This window comes from Lissotriton vulgaris, chromosome 7 (assembly GCF_964263255.1).
Source record: "Lissotriton vulgaris chromosome 7, aLisVul1.2, whole genome shotgun sequence".
In the NCBI taxonomy this organism is placed as follows: Eukaryota; Metazoa; Chordata; class Amphibia; order Caudata; family Salamandridae; genus Lissotriton; species Lissotriton vulgaris.
The window spans coordinates 424,772,662-424,790,404 of NC_141695.1; the positions used below are offsets into that span (position 1 = coordinate 424,772,662).

At 43.8% G+C, this 17,743-nt stretch overlaps 1 protein-coding gene across 1 annotated transcript in view; it reads right to left on the reverse strand.

The window, feature by feature from the left end:
* MAMSTR (MEF2 activating motif and SAP domain containing transcriptional regulator) overlaps positions 1–17,743 on the reverse strand; it is a 246,401-nt gene that overhangs the window by 4,124 nt on the left and 224,534 nt on the right. The window contains exon 13 of the mRNA XM_086930407.1: positions 4,822–5,305. Coding sequence (XP_086786533.1) covers positions 4,822–5,305 — 484 coding nt within the window. The remainder of the gene's footprint in view (positions 1–4,821; positions 5,306–17,743) is intronic.

Here is a 17,743-nt window from a genome sequence, read left to right on the forward strand (position 1 = left end):
GATCAATGCAATTTGGAGGCTATTAGGAGCATGAATTAGCCTAGCTCCTCTAAGAACTTTAAAATCACATTGTAACCAGGCCTAAACATGTGCAGTTGCAAAGTTTTTGGGCAAAATATGGGTCATTGGAGCCAGGGTCTTAACAGCTGCCACTGAATCTCCTTAATACCATTATTGGTGAAACTAAGTACATTGATATAAATTGCACTTAGTCGTTTTAGAGTTAGGAATGAATGGTCACTTAGCTGTCATCTTTGTCTGATATTCGTTATAATTGTCTGATGGCCATCGAACAGATAAGATTAATTAAAGGACTGGCCACATGGCTTTTATTCTGCTGTTTCAGTGTTCGTTGTATTTTATGTTTGTTTTTAATTATTCTTACTTTTATCACCTTCTCATGGCTTAATTGTGATGAAATGACTTTTTATTTGGATAGTGTTGTGCAGATCGTATTTTCTCATTTGTTTCACATTTTATAATATTGTCCGTTTTATTGATTTTAAGACTAAACTGTCGAATAAAGTGAAATGAATCTTTACGGATCAACTGGAATATGCACTCTAATAGCTTTTCATGATACCCTGACCACATTAGGATATAAAAAATGTGCAGTCTAAAGGATAAAATATTGTATGTTACTTGTGCTAAAGCGAGTTAGGGTGCAGCCTTTTATTCCTTTGACCTCTATTGTTAGTTTGTATGACATTCATCAAAGCCACTCAAAGAAGAGATATTGTGATTTGTTTGGTGACATATGAACTCTTAGCTGGGCTTGATAATGTACGCAACTTTTTAAAATCGGACACCAATAGGGAATGAATGCACGAGTTACTGTATATAATGTCATGAGCGTGATATATTGTTTTTCCACCAGGCCGGACACTTACAAGGCAATAGCTTTATCGGATCACAAAATAGAGCGATGATCTAGAGGAACAGAACAAGGCTGTTTGCCTTCAAAATTCTTACTCTTGCCTGTATGACTGGACATGAAAACAACTTGCGATTGACTACTACGATTAGAGTCTTTCATCTAAACACTCTTTCTTACTCATAGTCTTTTGATGCCCAATGATTGCTTAATTTTAATTTTCCAGGCAGATTTCAGCACTGGCATTAGAATTAAATTCTACCGCTTGGATAATTAAAGAAAATTGAAACCTCCAGCTACCTTGTGTTTGAGAACTAGTAGATCATGAATGTGTTGCTGTCACAATTTCCTCAAAGAGTCACCTCTTTTGTGAAATTTTATCACATTAGCAAATGGTTTTCACTTTTTTGAAAATTGGATATTTTGAGATTGGTATTTTATAGCAAACATATATTCTTTAATCTATACTTTTTATACATCTATATTCCGTTTATATTTTAGAGTTGTGGAAATTGCATATGTAAATCAAAAGCCTTTCTTGTTTAAAGATGTATTTAGTAAGCAGTACTGCTCCGGCTCTTCCAAGTGGTTTTCCTTATTGGTGTCATCCTTAACAGTTAATTTGTAGAATGCTGGCCTGTAATGATGAGAGATGATTTTGCACGAAACCAGAGATGTGATTTCTTCGTAAATTTAGTTAAAATGTCAATTAAACTCTATTTAAAATAACATAGAAGAACCATTACTGGAATCTCAGGTCCTACTGTTCTGGTCAATCTGAAACTTCTGATTGGTAGCCCGATGACTGGGAAAAACAAACAAAAATTGACCACTGACCAGCTTTTTTAAATATCCTGAAGGTTTTACCTAGGTTTAAAGTTGAGGAAGGATGTGTAGTAATTGTCAGGTAAGGGATTCTGTTTTTTAGGGGCACTGTAAAGTATGTATGAGAATGTAGTCTGCAGGACACCCTCATATTACATTCCAATTGTGAAAGCATAACAAACGCAAAAAATGGTAGGTGCATTAAACAACCAACATTGTGGTAGTAGAGCTTGTGCATATGCACATTCACAAGATACCATGTCTAAACACTCAATTAAAGTACCTATGTGGACAAGACAGGCTAGGGATTGGCCATACATTTGATTTATAAATGCCAAGTGGGAAACTGTAACCATATTTCTTGCTCCAGTGTTTCTGCTATTGAAAGGGAAGCCCTCTCTATGGATAACAAATTATTTTAGAATTTCACCTTTTGCTCTAAAAGCTTCTAGCCTTACCTGCCCAGGCCATATGCTAGTGAGTGCATATTGTATTGCATGTTGATATCACAGGATCAACTGGATATCAATGCCTGATTAAATATGAGCATTGAGAAAATGCAATGGCCAAATGTTAGAGGGTACCATAACCTACTTCATATGTTAATGAATGAAAAAAACACTGTGAGAGGTGTTGAGAACAATTACAACATTTACACAGGGACAGAAAGACTAGGAAGTTTGGCACCTTTAACCTTTTGAGATTTAACATCCAAATCTTGCAATAGAAATATATAAATTAATTAATATAAGTAAGATGAATGATCTCTTTGGGTATGCCACTAACAGGGAAAGTACAGTATGAGAACCAGAGAAGTGAATCCCAAATGATATTACAGAAGGCTAGTGAACCAGTGCTCACAGCAGCTACAGTTTCTGTATTTATTTGAATTCCTATCCCCTCTTAAAAATCCCAAGGATTATACATTTTAGCAATTTACCCTCTCTTCTTCTAACCCTGTTCACAGTTACTTTAGTATTTTAGTAATCTTCGTTCTCCCTGTCCCCACTCAATTTCCTGTAAATAGAGCTAAAAAATGTTTAGAATGCCCGCCTTTGTGTTTGATTTTTAAGATTCGAAAAGGAATAGACACAGGTGCTTACAAAATCATGTGTGCAAATTGCTTGATGTTTTGACATAATGTTAATTATGTTTTGCATATTTATAAGTGAACTACCTCTATTTTGTGTATTTTCTACTTGTAGTTCCTCTTTTGACCGTTTGTTTATAAGGTAAATAAATCATTATTTACTGATTTGTCATATTGTTGTCAGTGGCCTTCAAATATAAAATACTAGTCATGTCACTTAGTTACCAATCAAGTGTACTTACTCCTAAATGCTAAGCTCTTGTCATTGCACACAGCTTGGCTACCAAGCTAATTTACTGCACTGAGTTCTAACATGTGATAGATTTGCCAGCAATACAAATATATAGTAGTACACATGGTTAATAAAAACAGTTGACAATAACCAGGCAATGGATCAAACATGATATAGAAAACTACAAGCTTTTTAGAGACTTAGAATCTCATGGATTTCAATATTCCTGAATATGGCTTTCAAAGTAGTTTGGGTGCAGGTGGTAATGGAGCTGCTACTTAAGGCACGATTAATGATAAGTCCGAAACATCAGGCAACAATGAAGATGGCTCGCGGGAGAAAGCTAAGACGAAACAGGGTTTTGGTGACAACACATTAAAGGGAAGGTAGACATGTTGTTGATAAAATGATTACCATAATATGTATTATGGCTTCTTGTCTTGCACACCTCATTGTGTCTATCTCAACCTGTTTTAGCTCATAATCTACTGAGGAAGAGATGCTTGAATATAAACTTGTTAAATGAGAAGAGGACGTTCAGAGATACGGCTTGGCATTCGTTTGCCTTTAGAACTCAAGGTATATATATATATATATATATATATATATTTTTTTTTTAATATATATATGTGGTCTGTGTTAGTTATTGACTATTTCTCATTTCAAGATGTTACAAACTGATTTTGAAGTTATTTTTAAATTACAATCACGTTCACAGGTATAAACATAGGTCTTGTAGACTTCTACATTTGATATAACAGTTCTAGACACTGTTGGGTTAAACTCTGTCTTTATGAGCTATAATAACAGACACACTCTGGTTGTACTTGTAGAGATGTAGCAGGCAAAGTAGCTGACTGGGCTGTTTTACAGGTTTATCCGTAATACTGATATATTTTGCTGGGCCTACAAGAGGAATGATGGAAAAATGAGGATGCAATTCAGGATATTCAGGTACATTGAAGGAATGACTGCATATTAAGATTCAATGATAGGCGGGTTTAATTCTTTCTGGGTTTATTTTCATCTGATTTAACTCTAGAGGACATTTAAAATGAGTAATCAACTGATCGATAGGCATCGAACTGGAATAACGTCTGGTATTATTTCCACAATATAGATTAAGATCTACTTTCCATAGCTACCATCAAAAGGCCTTTCAATGGTCTTTGTAGGCCTGCATTGTGCAGGTTTACTACTAACCCAGTTAGTGATGTGGCAATGTACCATCATGCACTGTAATACATTGATTAATGTGTGCAAACTTTGAGGGTTGACATTGCATCAGGCAAGATAAGGCACCCTTGGTAGGTATGTGTAAAGTGCAGAGGAGGCATCAAAGCAGATGTTCTGTAGCTAAACTAATATATTTGTAACCTTATAGAGGATCTGTACTCCCACATGTTGCATGTGTGGTTGGAATTAGCATTTCCCTTTTCAAGTAATAGTTTAGCCCTCAACATTTTGTTTCCTCATTCTAAATTGCAACTCAAAACAATATTTGTTTTGTTCTTTGGTGTAGGGGTGACAGACTCGCAGAGAACTTCCTACATCGTTTCATCCGAAGTGGTAACCACAGTGTACTTCTCCACAATGACCCTTTAACTGTCCTGGGGCTTAGGAGAGGGGTTCTCTGTGCTGCCTTTTTCTCCTTTCTCCCACATATCTGAGGAGATAGACGCCTATAAGAAGAAAGATTATCTTTCTTTCTTTCATTTCTACTAGACAGTAGGATATGAGAAAGCATGTTTAATGTCCCCCATACATGTGATTGAATTCATTTTAAAGCTCTGTGTTTACCACTGCTCCACCATGAGGTCAATCATTCTGTTCACACTGAGGTCCGGAGAATCGAAGAAGTCAGTGGAGAAGATGCTGGTTCCAACAGGACTGCTGGGCCCAAATCCAGAAGTGGATCCTGAAGTTAGGGCCTCCAACCAATCTGCAGGGTCAAAGGTTGCCTTAGAAGTAGAAGATGCTGAAGAGGATGAAGAGGAGGATTGGCTGTTTCTGTTCTGCTGACGATCCGGTGATGGGGGCATCTCGATCTGGTAAGGGGAAAATACCATTGAGAGACTGTCCTGGGTTGAGAGAAAGTCATACTGTGCCGAGATAGGGAATTCCATGAGGTTGGGTGGTGGGCCTGGTGCTGAAAGATAATCATTGTTTCGTGGCCTCTTGGAAGGACTCCCTTGTGGCTGTGAACAAGGAAACTGGTCTTCAGGTGGCTCCTCTTTTATTTTAGGTGGTTCTGTCACAATGGTTTCTGTTGGCAAAAGCTCTCCTATAATGATAAAACGTAATATTCGTTAGGCAAGTTACAGTTTTCCAATAGACAATTTTCCACACCAATCAGCTTTGTAGAGGACGCAAACAAAATGAAATAAATCAGTGTGAAGCACATAACTAGAAACTGGTTAGTGATACAATTCCAATCACTTACCAGTTTATATGCCTCAGAGCTTTTCCTCATTTCTGGCCTTTCTCACTTGTTTGAAATCTCAGAGTCTATAACATTTCCCTGTAATCTCATGACTTTCCCCAAGAACCCCTTTTTTTAATGGGAGCCTGTGTTTACGTTCTGAACACAGGATGCCGTTGAAGTCAATGGGAGTCTGACCGAATTGTATCTGGATGCATCCATATGCATCCTAATTGCTTGTTCAGACTCCCCCGATCTGAGTCGTTCGGAAAGCATTCCGGATCCGATTCGGTAGGAATGCTTTCCTAACAAGATCTTAATCGGCCCCTAAGATGGAGATGTGTACATTTCCTGTCCCTGCTTGTCTCCATTATTAAAGACAATTTTGATCTAATTAATGATTGCCTGCTGACTCTTAACCGTGCTCCCCAATCTATCCGGGTGGCTTTATTAAGCTTAATAGCTCTAATATGCTAGCTCTTTCGGGATTCACCTCAACCAAGTAAAGCCCTTCCCCAAGTTGGTTTAATAAAGAATGTAGAACTGCAAACAGTAGGCTATATTGAGCCCTAAATGACATTCCAAGAACCCAAGACAAGATTGTCAAGGCTAGAGCCATATATAAACTGGCTATTAGGATGCAGAAAGCAGAAACAAAGGAAGAAACCTGAAAAAACATGGTCAACGCTTGCAAAGACAAAGATGCTGGTGCCTCACCTTTTGGAAAATTGCAAACACTAACAAAAGTGGTCCTGATAACTCAAATGGGCAGGGCACAATATCAGCCCCAAAGGTTGGGTGGAACACTTTAGTCATATCTATTCTTTTGATGCAGACGGGGATAATAATATGCAGGAGGCTCCCACAAACTTCCTGTTTTTCTCTTGAGGAGGTTGTCAACGTCATAAATGCTAATCCATCTCATAAGGCCCTGAGACCTGTTGGGGTCCCTATGGACTTGTATAAATCAAACACAACTTTGGGGGCCGATCTTAACTAATGTCATCAAGACTGACATAAGCATCAGCATTCCAACATCATGGAAGACCACTACTGTTGTTCCTATTTATAAGAAGGGAAATAAATAGATCTTAAGTGCAATAGACTAATGTATTTAATTGATTCAGAGGCTAAAATTGTAGGATGTATTATTCTTCATAGAACTGAGGCCTGGGCAAACAAGAATAAGGTTATTAATATGATGCTCTTTAGATTTAGAGCAGGATTGGGGACCCAAGAGCAATGCTTGAACTTGCATCTAATTTTTTAAGTACATGTATGGATGTCGGTAGTAGCTTTGGCCAGGTAAACTGATCAAAGTTATGGGGCACTCTGGGACATATAAGCCTATCTTAACTTCTTATACATTTTCTACAGCCTCTTCCCAGGGGAGTGACTGCCTCTGTGAGATATGGGTCAGAGGGAGTATGTACTGAAACTTTTGGTCTGACCAAAAGTGTTCACCTGGCCTGATTAAATGCTCCCAATATATGTATTCTGTATATTAATGGGCTGAGCGATTTTCTGATCGCCATTGGCAAGGACCTGCCAAAGGTGGGACACTGGATTGTTTCAGCACTGTTATATGCAGATGATGTAGTCTTAATTGCCCTCACCCCCAATGGTTTGAGAGGACTCGATAATGTTGTCAAGTTCATGGATAATCTGCAGCCACTGATTGGCAAGGCAGGAAATTAGGCTTGGGTCGATGGGCCTGTGGCTGAGGACAGTAGGTGGGCCGTTCTTTTGGTGGAAAAAGTAGCCCCACCACTTGGGCCGTTTCCACCGCAAGCACACACCAGCATACTTACACTAACAGTGAAGAGATGCACAGCCGGGTATTTCTTAGAGAAAAGTGACAATGGCTGCTCCTGGTCATCCCTGCATGGGGTGTCCCTGCCTCCCGGCTACTTCCAGGTGTGACAGATGCCTCAAGGAGCTGCTAATGGGAAGTCATTAGCATTTGCTGGGAAAAGGACTTGGGCAGGGGAGCGCACTGAAAAATAGGAGTGGTGGGGATTGGTGAGGCCAACTAGGAGTGCCTCAGTTTATTTATTACCCATCACTGCCATAGAACAGGCAAGGATAAATAAGCTTTTTCTGCCCCCCTTTGCCTGCCCGATATCAGTTATTGCAGTCAACAGAGAGAGGTTGTGGTCTTTACCGACTTCGAAATTACTGAACCAGTTCAAGTCCAGCGTCCGCTCAACATCCTGTGATTCTGGGCAAATTACCTAATTTACCTGAACCTAAAAAACACGAATCCGACTTTTTGTAAAATTAACTGGTGCTCATGCTTAGCATTCCAGTGCCTCTCAGTCAAGTTTGTGCTATATAAAACTGCATGTATGTGAGGAAAGTGATACTATTTGTTACCTTTGTATTTGCACTTTAGCATCATTACCTTTGTACAAAATTACATGTGATGCTAGCAGCAAGTAAAACCAAAAAAACAGATGCTCCTCTCACCAGTCTCTCAGCGTTAGCGAGCGTTTCTCAAATATTGTAAAAAAAATGCGGTTGATATCTTAAAAACCCAGAGTGATTTTAAAAGGCAGCCTAGATCTGTGGTTTGTCCTGTTTCCCAGAGGAATGTAATCAGAACATCCACAGCAATCCATATCTACAGGATTCAAAAGTGAGTTCTTAGTATTTTTGATATTTTAAGCTTCCAACATATATACTTTTTCAGTGCAATGTTCATTTACAATTTAAGTCCCTTTCACAGGTTTTTTTTTAAACAAATCTTTGGGTATATAATTGAATAACTTTTTTGTTGAAAATCTGAACATTTTCCCTGAATAAAAGTAGATCTTTAAATCATTTTTTTGAAAATGAAATAAATGGTATGGACGGCTATTCAATGAAGCAAAATCAGAAGTGAAGTGCAAAGATGTACCGATAAGAAGATACATCTGAAAAGGTCATTAGGAATGAGAGAGGTGAACTCACATCAGCAATAAATGCTTGTGCCTCCCCCTTCAGACCAGATTTTCATAGCCCACATTTCACCAAATGTACTTTAAAATATATATATTGGGGCCCAAGATGGCCAGGTGCTGGAGCACATTATGCTGGTTTAGTACTCTGGCTAAACTCCTCCAGGCCCGAAACTGCTTTCGGTTCAAGAGCAGACGGGGAGTGCTCTCCTGAGTTCTGCTGGAGGATTCCACCTTGTGAGGTTTTCTTCCTCGTATCAGCTAGAAAAATGAGAAGTACAACGTCTGTGACCCTGACAACATCAAGATTGCTGCACAAGTACTCCAGGAACCTAGCAGTGGGAATGCTGCCGAAAGTGGGTATAGCAGTAGACCTCCATCGCGACCCTGCTGATTTAAAAGTGACCCATACCAAGAATTAGGAGCTGCAAAGTACCGGAATCGGACACCAGCACCTCCCAGTGGATAAAAAGCGTTGTGGCGAAAGACCGGAGAAGTGAGAAAGAGCCTAAGAGTTAGGGGTGTCCCAAGGGAGAGGGCATGACAGCTGGTCCTGGAGGCCATATCAAAACTTTTGAGACCTGCACTTAGAGAGCCTCCTGTAGCACAGCACTTGCCATGCCTCCAAAAGAAACAAAAATAAAAGCAAGAAAGGTCCACTTGACTTTCGATCCTCCATAATGCCATCCGAGTAGGTGGAAGTGTAAGGGAGATGATAGACATTGCTATTGAGGATGATGGTTGGAAGTCTCCAAGGGAATCTAATCTTGTCAGCCCTAAGAGACCTGCAGTGAGCTACATCAGATATCAAAAAGGGATGTATGACGTTACAACGCATACTTTTACCACGCAAACCTTTACAACGCGGTTTTTACAACGCATACCATTACAACGCATAGCGCTTTGGGGTGCTGGATAGTGAATAGTTTAATTTACTATTCCAACTCCAGTCCCCGTGGACACTAGGGAAGGTGTTGGATAGTAAATTAAACTTATTCCCTATCCTAGAGCGCCCCCCAGCGCAATGCGTTGTAATGGTTTGCGTTGTAATGACTGCGTTGTAATGGTATTGCGTGGTAAAAGATTTGTTGTAAAGATTGTATACCATCAAAAAGGCAATCGCTTCAAATACGAAAATGGCCTCATTCACCAGCAACAATGCTAAACAGTGGGGACAGTACAGAATAAAAAGATGAGGATTGGCTAGCTGGAGGCCTCTGAGACTGCATTGCAAGATGATAAAAAGAAGCTCAGGGAATTCAAGGAGTGTAACATTCCAGTTCTGGTTCATATGGAGTCACAAAATGAATATCTGTAAGACCAGATCTGTGCAGCCACCATCCACCTTCTGGCAGTTCTGAGAAATCTGGTGAGGAAACAATAAAGACTAGATTCAACAGGATTTTGAACTACAAGGACATTTCTTTGGAGGATGGCTCTAAGTTATAGTAAGGAAGGCATATCAAAACTCCACAAAGAAAGTAAGGAGGTACTAAGGACTTCAGTGAAACAGTCATAGTGGAACTTTGAGCCCCACAAAAAGGAACATATTTTCAGAAGGGCATCCAGTCACAAGCAGGGTCGAATTGGGAAGGCGGGTAGTCCGGCCCTGACCGAAGTGCTGGTGCCTATCGGTGGCATATGAGTGGTGTTTTCAAGGACATGCCCTGCTTTATTCCTGCCCTGCCCGGCCATTGCACTTCAGGATGAGGTCGGCAGGCAAGGGTGGTAAGTGTGACAATCGGCCTTTCTGGGGACCAGGTGTTGCTCCATTTATTGGGACACTCTTACCTCGGCGCCCCGTGGGGGCGGCTTAGCTCAGAAGCAGTGTCTTCTCTCTGATCCATCCCCTGCCAAGCCATCACATTCAGACAATGGAGGGTGGGAGTATGCAGGAATCTCGCTGGGGAGGCAGGGCTTTCTAGCTAAGGGCCATCTGCAACCCAGGCCCCACTGGAGCAGCAGCAGCCCTTGTTATGACCTCCTCACTGCAAGGCCATCACCCTGAAGCAATGGTGGGCTGGGGAGGGAGTGAAGTAAGGTGGCCTTTCAGCCAAACCTGCTGACTTTGGAAGTGGAAAATCAGGTTCTAGTCCCAGCATCAGCTCAACATCCTGTGATTCTGGGCAAATCACTTAATCTCGGAGTACCTGAAGTAAAAATACATTTGAGCTTGAGTTCACTCTATGTAAAACTACAAAAAAGCAATTAGAAAAAACAGCAATTTATTTATGTTATCAGATTCTACAAAGACCACAGCTTGATAATTAGAGAGTACTATTTATACTACAATAGCTATATTATTTTTTGACACGGCTTTTCTGTCTTTGTTTAGTTTAGCTTTAGTCATAGATGAGTATAGCAGCTTTAAAACACATTTTAAAGTGCTTTCACCTTACGTTGACTGTTCAAAATGCATACTGATTAGAGGAAGAATTAGACTTTTTGTGATTTTCTTTATTTTCGCACCGGTCAGGAAATAAAAATGCAGATCATGTTGGTTCAAAAAGGCCAGGTGGCAACCCTAGCGAGATCAGGTATTGAGGCCCTAGGGACATTTTATTTCACCTCACCCACCTGGCTAAAATGCTGTACTTCTCGTTTTCACAAATCATACTACTTTTTTAAGTTTTAAAATGCTGAGGTCACCAAACATTTCTCTAAAAATAAGTCCAATGAGACTAACCAAATGATGTTTCATGAAAGGGCATGATCTGCGAATGAGGGTCTACATTTTTGGGGACTGCCCACGGCCGTACTGGGAACCAAAACCGACCCTGGCAAAGTGCTCGGCCGCCCCCCGGGGGTTGTGGTTCCGCCGAGCTCTTTGCCAGGGCCGGTTTTCGGCCGATTTTGATACAGGGCCGATGCCCCTGGTGGCCCTAAACCGGCCCCCCACCCGTGCGGCGCAGCGGGGGATTGCCCGGTGCCATTTACGGCCAGTCCGGCCCTGGGACTGCCCGGGCCAAACGCTAATCCCAAACCGACCCTGATAACCTGTACCTTGAAATGAACACCTCTAAAACTCATTGCAAGGTCTGTGGTAACCTATCGCGCTCCTCTTTTTAAACGCTCCCGTTTTTCTATTTCTTTTATGTTATGTTTTCTTAAACCATGTTTTTAGCGGACAGCTTTTAGGGCCCCTTACCTGCACGTTAATTGTTTTCCACCGCATTTCGCGGGTCCGGTTCCCGGTTCCGGGTGGTGGGCTAGGAACGGGCGCCATCTTGGAGTGGGGTGAATACCAGGAACTGCATTAGTGAGCGGTGTAGTGCTCCGGATGTCCACAGGGACTCCTATTTAAAGCTCGCTCCTCCGCGCAGCGGACCAGTGCAGCGGGCGTGCCTTCACTGTGCCGGAGGCGTGCCAGAGTCCTGCCCGTCTGCACCCGTCAGCGTCCCGGAGGCGGACGGAGCGGCGGGTGGCCTGGTTTCGGCTGACCAATGTCCCCTGGAGCCACTTTGGCCCGCTATACATCTTTGCAACTACGGTCCCTACAAAAGGTATCGTGTGGTTGCTCTAAGGTATTCCCTGGTCACCATAGAGGCAAGAGTAGATGCCCAGGCTGTGGCTGGTTGCCAGGCATCTTTCCACGGACATCCCCTCACCGGGACGTGACTTCGGTGAAGCATCTTTGTATGCTATTAAACACCAGGTCAGTGCGCAGCCACGCTCAGGAGCTCTTTGACATCTTGACCACGGAAAAACCAGTGTGCCTGATGCTTACTGAGACCTGGCTCGGAGTTTCTTCCAACCCGGATATCGCCTCTGCGATCCTGCCAGAATTTAGCATCTATAGGCAGGATAGATCGGAAGGAAGGGGCGGCGGCGTAGCACTCGTGGTGCGGAATTCCGTTGGATGTTCTATCATTCCTACTGAGGCTATCAAAGGGTCTGAATCCCTTGCCTTCTCTCTATCTTTGGCTCCTTATCAGTCAGTGAAAGGACTGTTAGTATACAGACCCCCCGGGCCAGCAAGTACTTTTTTCGAAGAGCTCCAGTCTGCTATGTCAGCGTTGGCCCTGAGAGAGGACCATTGCATCTTGGCTGGTGACTTTAACTTTCACATAAACGATGCTTTGGACCCAGACGTGATTAAACTTTCTGATATCACGGCTCCTCTGGGCTTAGCCCCCTTCCTCTTTGGACCAACACATGACAAAGGCCATACTTTAGACCAGGTCTTTTCTTCCTCCCCTATAGAGGTGACGGCACTTCTGCCGGTTCTATGGACCGACCATCGTCTGGTTTACTTTTATATACCAGCCAGGAAGAAACCCCCGAGTAGTGCCCCCAGGCAGCTAGGATCCGCGTCTAGGGCATTTCACTGGGTGACTCCTGAAATGCTGTCACAGGCACTCTGTGAACATCCCTGCCCTCTTACAGGGGTTTTGGAGAGGGACCTGGAGTCCTTGCAGGCCTGGTTCGTGGAAAGGTTGAATGACCTGGCCCCTTGGAGGACCCCCATTCACTGCCCAAACGGGTTTCTGCTCCTTGGTTTACTGGTGCGCTGCTTGCTTCTCGCAGGCAGTGCAAGGTGGCAGAAAGGGCCTGGCGAGCGCAGTATAGTCCAGCCTCCAGACTCGAATACAGAACCGTGGTTAAAGCGTACCATTGAGAGATTTTCCTTGAGAAAAAGAGCTACTTTTCCAGGAGGATTGAGGATGCCTCAAAATCTTGCAAAGAGATCTTCACGATCGTTAGGGAATTTACTGCCCCATGGTCGAATGCGGCTCAGACTGCTCCCACAGAATCGTGGGCATCGGATCTTGCATGCTTCTTTACGACAAAGATCAAGCTGATACAAGACCCCTTTCCACCAAGGCTGGCTGGTGCCTTCCCTTGTTCCAAGGCTGGTCTAATTCCATTGGTTCCTTTAGGGCCAGTCTTATCTGACTTCCCGCCTATTTCAATGGCTTCGTCTCTGACTCTTCTGGCCAACCTTAAATCTGGATCGCCGCTCGATCCATGCCCGGCCAAATTTTTGGCGAAGATGGCAGCAGTCGTAAATCCGCTGGTCAATCCCCTTTTGAATCTCTCTCTGAGCCAGGGTGTGGTCCCTTTGGCCTGGAAGCAAGCGATGGTTATCCCCCTTATTAAGAAGCCCGGCTTGGCCCCCGAGGTTTTGGCCAATTATAGGCCTGTCTCTCTTCTCCCCGCTTTGGCCAAGACCGTGGAGAAGCACGTGCACAACGTGCTTTCCAATTTCCTGGAATCACACGACCTGCTCCATTCCACCCAATCGGGCTTAAATCACCATGGTACACCACTGAACTAAGAGATCTCAGGAAAAACTGCAAAAAGTTGGAACGCATTTGGAGGAAGTACTGGGCAGCCAACAGTAAGCTCTCCTACCAGGCGGCCTTAAGACTTTACAAAGCTGCACAGCAGAAAACCCAGGCGGCTTTTTTTGAGGACAAAATTAACACGTCCGCCAACTCCTCTAAGGAGACCTTTAAAATTGTAAAGCAACTGCTTAAATCCTCCATTCCAACCACCAACCAGGAGTGCACAGAAGCTAGGTGTGACTTGCTTGCAGAGTACTTTGACACCAAAGTACAACGAATACTTGACTCCCTCCCACAGGCTGTCCCCATTGCAGGTGATGAAGCCCTCTCGGTCCCGATTAATACACCCCGGCTGGATAGCCTTAGAACCATCTCTATGGATGATTTCCGTAACACGCTCTCTGCGGTGAAGAGTGGTTCTCCATCTGACCCTACACCCATGTACATCCTTAAACAAGTAGTAGATACCATCACCCCCCTTGCAACGGATTTATTAAATACCTCCTTCACTAAAGGGGTGGTTCCACCCAGTTGGAAGCAAGCAAGAATCAAGACACTCCTAAAAAAAACGGGCCTAGACACGGCTGACTTGGCCAACTTTCGCCCTATCTCGCTGCTACCCGGTCTGGGGAAAATAGCTGAAAAATTTGTAAATCAGCAGCTTTCTGGGTTTTTAGAAAGCAATGACCTGTTAAGTGGCTCGCAAACGGGCTTCCACCCAGGTCAGGGCACTGATACAGCCCTCATAGTGGTAACTGAGGAAGCAAGATGCATCTTGGATTCAGGGGGATCAGGAGTTCTGATCCTCCTGGATCTAAGCGCTGCATTTGATACGGTGGACCACAAAATACTAGTCCACCGTCTTGCAAGACTCGGGATTACGGGAATGGCCCTGAAATGGTTGGAATCCTTTCTGGATAAACGAGCATTTAAGATCTGGGAAAATGGCATCATGTCCAAATCTACTCCCCTCCAGTGTGGAGTCCCCCAGGGCTCATCCCTGAGCCCTACTCTATTTAATGTATATATCGCCCCACTGGAGGAGGTAGTAGCCCCGTTCGGGATTAAATGCGTCACTTACGCAGATGACACCCAACTAGTCGTCTCGCTGACGCAAAAAACGGGATGCTCAGACAACCTCTCGGCCTGCCTCTCTGAAATCTTCTCCTGGATGACTAACTTCAAGCTCAAATTGAACGGAGCAAAATCCGAGATTTTAATTCTGGGTCACCAATTCTCCCCCCTACCCAATACATCTTGGCCCCCCTGTATGGGTGAGGTGCCCCCACCAAAAGACAAAATTAAAAGCCTAGGGGTATGGTTCGAGCCTGAATTGACCTTCAGGTCACATGCCCAGAAAGTGGCAGGCACATGTTTCGGCTTGCTACGAACTGTGCGGAAAGTCCTCCCATTGCTACCCTTCCAATCTAGAAAATTACTAATTCAGGGATTGATCTTGTCCAGACTGGATTATAGTAACGCACTGCTCCTGGCAGCCCCGGAAGCCACTATTAACACCCTACAACGAGTACAAAACGCTGCTGCCAAGATGCTCATGGGCGCCCCAAGAAGAGCCTCTGCAAAACCATTGCTGAAAGCCCTGCACTGGCTCCCAGTTCGTGAGCGCATTTCCTTCAAATCATCATGTATGGTCCATAAAGCGCTCCAAGGCAAAGGACCTCAGGCACTAAGAAGCCTGATTCGCCCGTACAGACCTCCACGTGCCCTTCGATCAGATCTTGAAAATTTGGTCATAGTCCCCAGAGTTAGAAAAGCTCGCTCGGGAGGCCGCCGCTTCTCTGTAAATGCAGCAAAGACCTGGAACGCTCTCCCGAGACACATTCGCACTGAACCATCCCTTGTCAAATTTCGTAAATGTCTTAATTTTTTTCTCTTTCCCAAAGACCCTTAAAGAACTCCTGCCCCCTTTAGAGCTTCTTATTTTTGTCAGGTAGCGCTGGGACGCTTACGGGCAGCCATGCGCTTTATAAATCCAATTTCATTTCATTTCATTTCGTCCCAATCTTAGTACGGAGACGGCGCTGCTGGAGGTGTCGGAGGCCATCAAGGAGACGTTAGACTTGGGTGGTAGAGCCATGCTGATCATGCTTGACTTGTCGGCGGCCTTCGACACTGTCCCCCACGAGGATTTGCTCGTCAGACTTCATGAGATCGTCTGAGGGGGACGGTGCTCAGCTGGTTTACATCTTTTCTGGCTGACCGCCGACAGAAGATCTGGGCCTCCTCTAGCTCTGCCGAGATGCCATCATTGGGAGTCGGAGTTCCACAGGGCTCTGTACTGAGCCCGACTCTCTTTAATATCTTTATGACCCCTCTGCGGCTCTGGCCAAGTCCTTCGGGGCCCAGATCGGATCCTACGCAGATGACGCCCAGCTGCTCTTTACCTGCCGGAAAGGAGAGGATTTTGATGGAGAGAGTGTCCGCGAGTGCCTTGGGGCTGTGTTCAAATGGCTCCAACTGAACAGCCTCAAGTGCAACTCAGATAAATCGGAGGTGCTCTTCTTCGGTTGTCAATCTGATCCGGACTGGCAGGTATGGTGGCCTGCCGACATGTCTCCCCCGGGGCGGTCGTCTCAGTCAGCTAAGAATCTGGGGGTTAAAATTGACAACAGTCTGACCTTAAGATCTCAGATCCTTACCCTCACTGGCACCTGCTTTGGGCTTCTCCGCATGCTTCAGAAGTTTTTTCCGTTGCTCTCCGAGGACCACAGGAGGAGTACGGTACAGGCCCTGATCGGGTCAAGACTGGACTATTCCAACGTCCTATATCTTGGCCTGCCCGAATATCTCCTGCAACGGATGCAGGTGGTCCAGAACGCTGCAGCAAGTGCCATTTTTGGCCTGCATAGGCGAGTCAAAGTCTCTGGCCTGCTGCAGTCGCTTCATTGGCTGCCTATCCAACAGCGGATAGTTTTTAAAGCTCTAACTCTTGCTCACAAGGCCTTCTATGCCACGGGGGCAAAATATCTTCAGAAAAGGCTAGTTTCTTATCGTCCTGCCCGATCTTTGAGGTCAGAGTCGAAGTTCCTTGCCATTGTTCCACGTGTGAGGAGGGCCCGTATTGGAGGTCGCTCATTTATGCTCCGGGCCCCTCAGCTTTGGAACACTCTGCCCCTGACGTTACGCAGCACCTCAAATCTGCTGGCTTTCAGGAAGGGCCTGAAAACCTGGCTTTTTGCCTCCTAGTCTCTTTTGTGTTCTGTTGACCCTGCTTTCTTTTAATCTGTTGTGTTGTGTTTGTCTGTCTTCCTAGGTTGTCAATAAAGCGCCGGGACACTCTTTTGAGTAGCCTAGCGCTATAAAAGACACAATATAACATAACATAACATAACATAACATGTTTTAGCTACTCCTCCTTATGAACTTTATCTACCATTTATCTCTTGAGCAAAGTGAGTGAGCCTTTAAGCATGGAAGCGCTGTTTTGCTTTTGATATATTTTTCTTGCATAACTGCACTCTACCTTATTTGAGAATAGCCACCATTTTGTAATCCCTTCAATGTATTCAGAGGTGATTACTTAATCAATATGTTGTTGTTCATTCTGGCTCTTTTGTGATATACCATCCTTTCCACAAGGGAACTCAAGGCTTAAAATTTATGTATAGTCTCAAATACTCCATTTTTAAAGATTTTTGGTAATCTGGTCTTAAGAGTTTAAGTGTTCCACTAAACTCCAACATACTTTTATGGAGAGACTGAAGAATGTAAAGCTTTCTGCCTCTACTAAAGTCACTACATGTTCAGATTCGGATTCTAACTCTACTCTTAGTGCAATGGAAGATCTTTCCTCTCACAAACCTGATCACTCTTCAGGCACCATTCCTAAAACCCAACTGTCAAGTAAAGTTCATACAATCTTTACTAAGTGGCCAAAGAAAGACCCACCATCTCCAGGAAATCCTTTCGTCATCATCCATGGATATCATCCTTGAGGAGATTCGTGCCTTGAAAAGTTTTATTGAAGAAAGTAATAAGACTCTACAATTTCTAGATGATAAATTGTTTTCTATGGGTTCACGAGAGCTTATTGTAGAACAACAGGCAGAGTC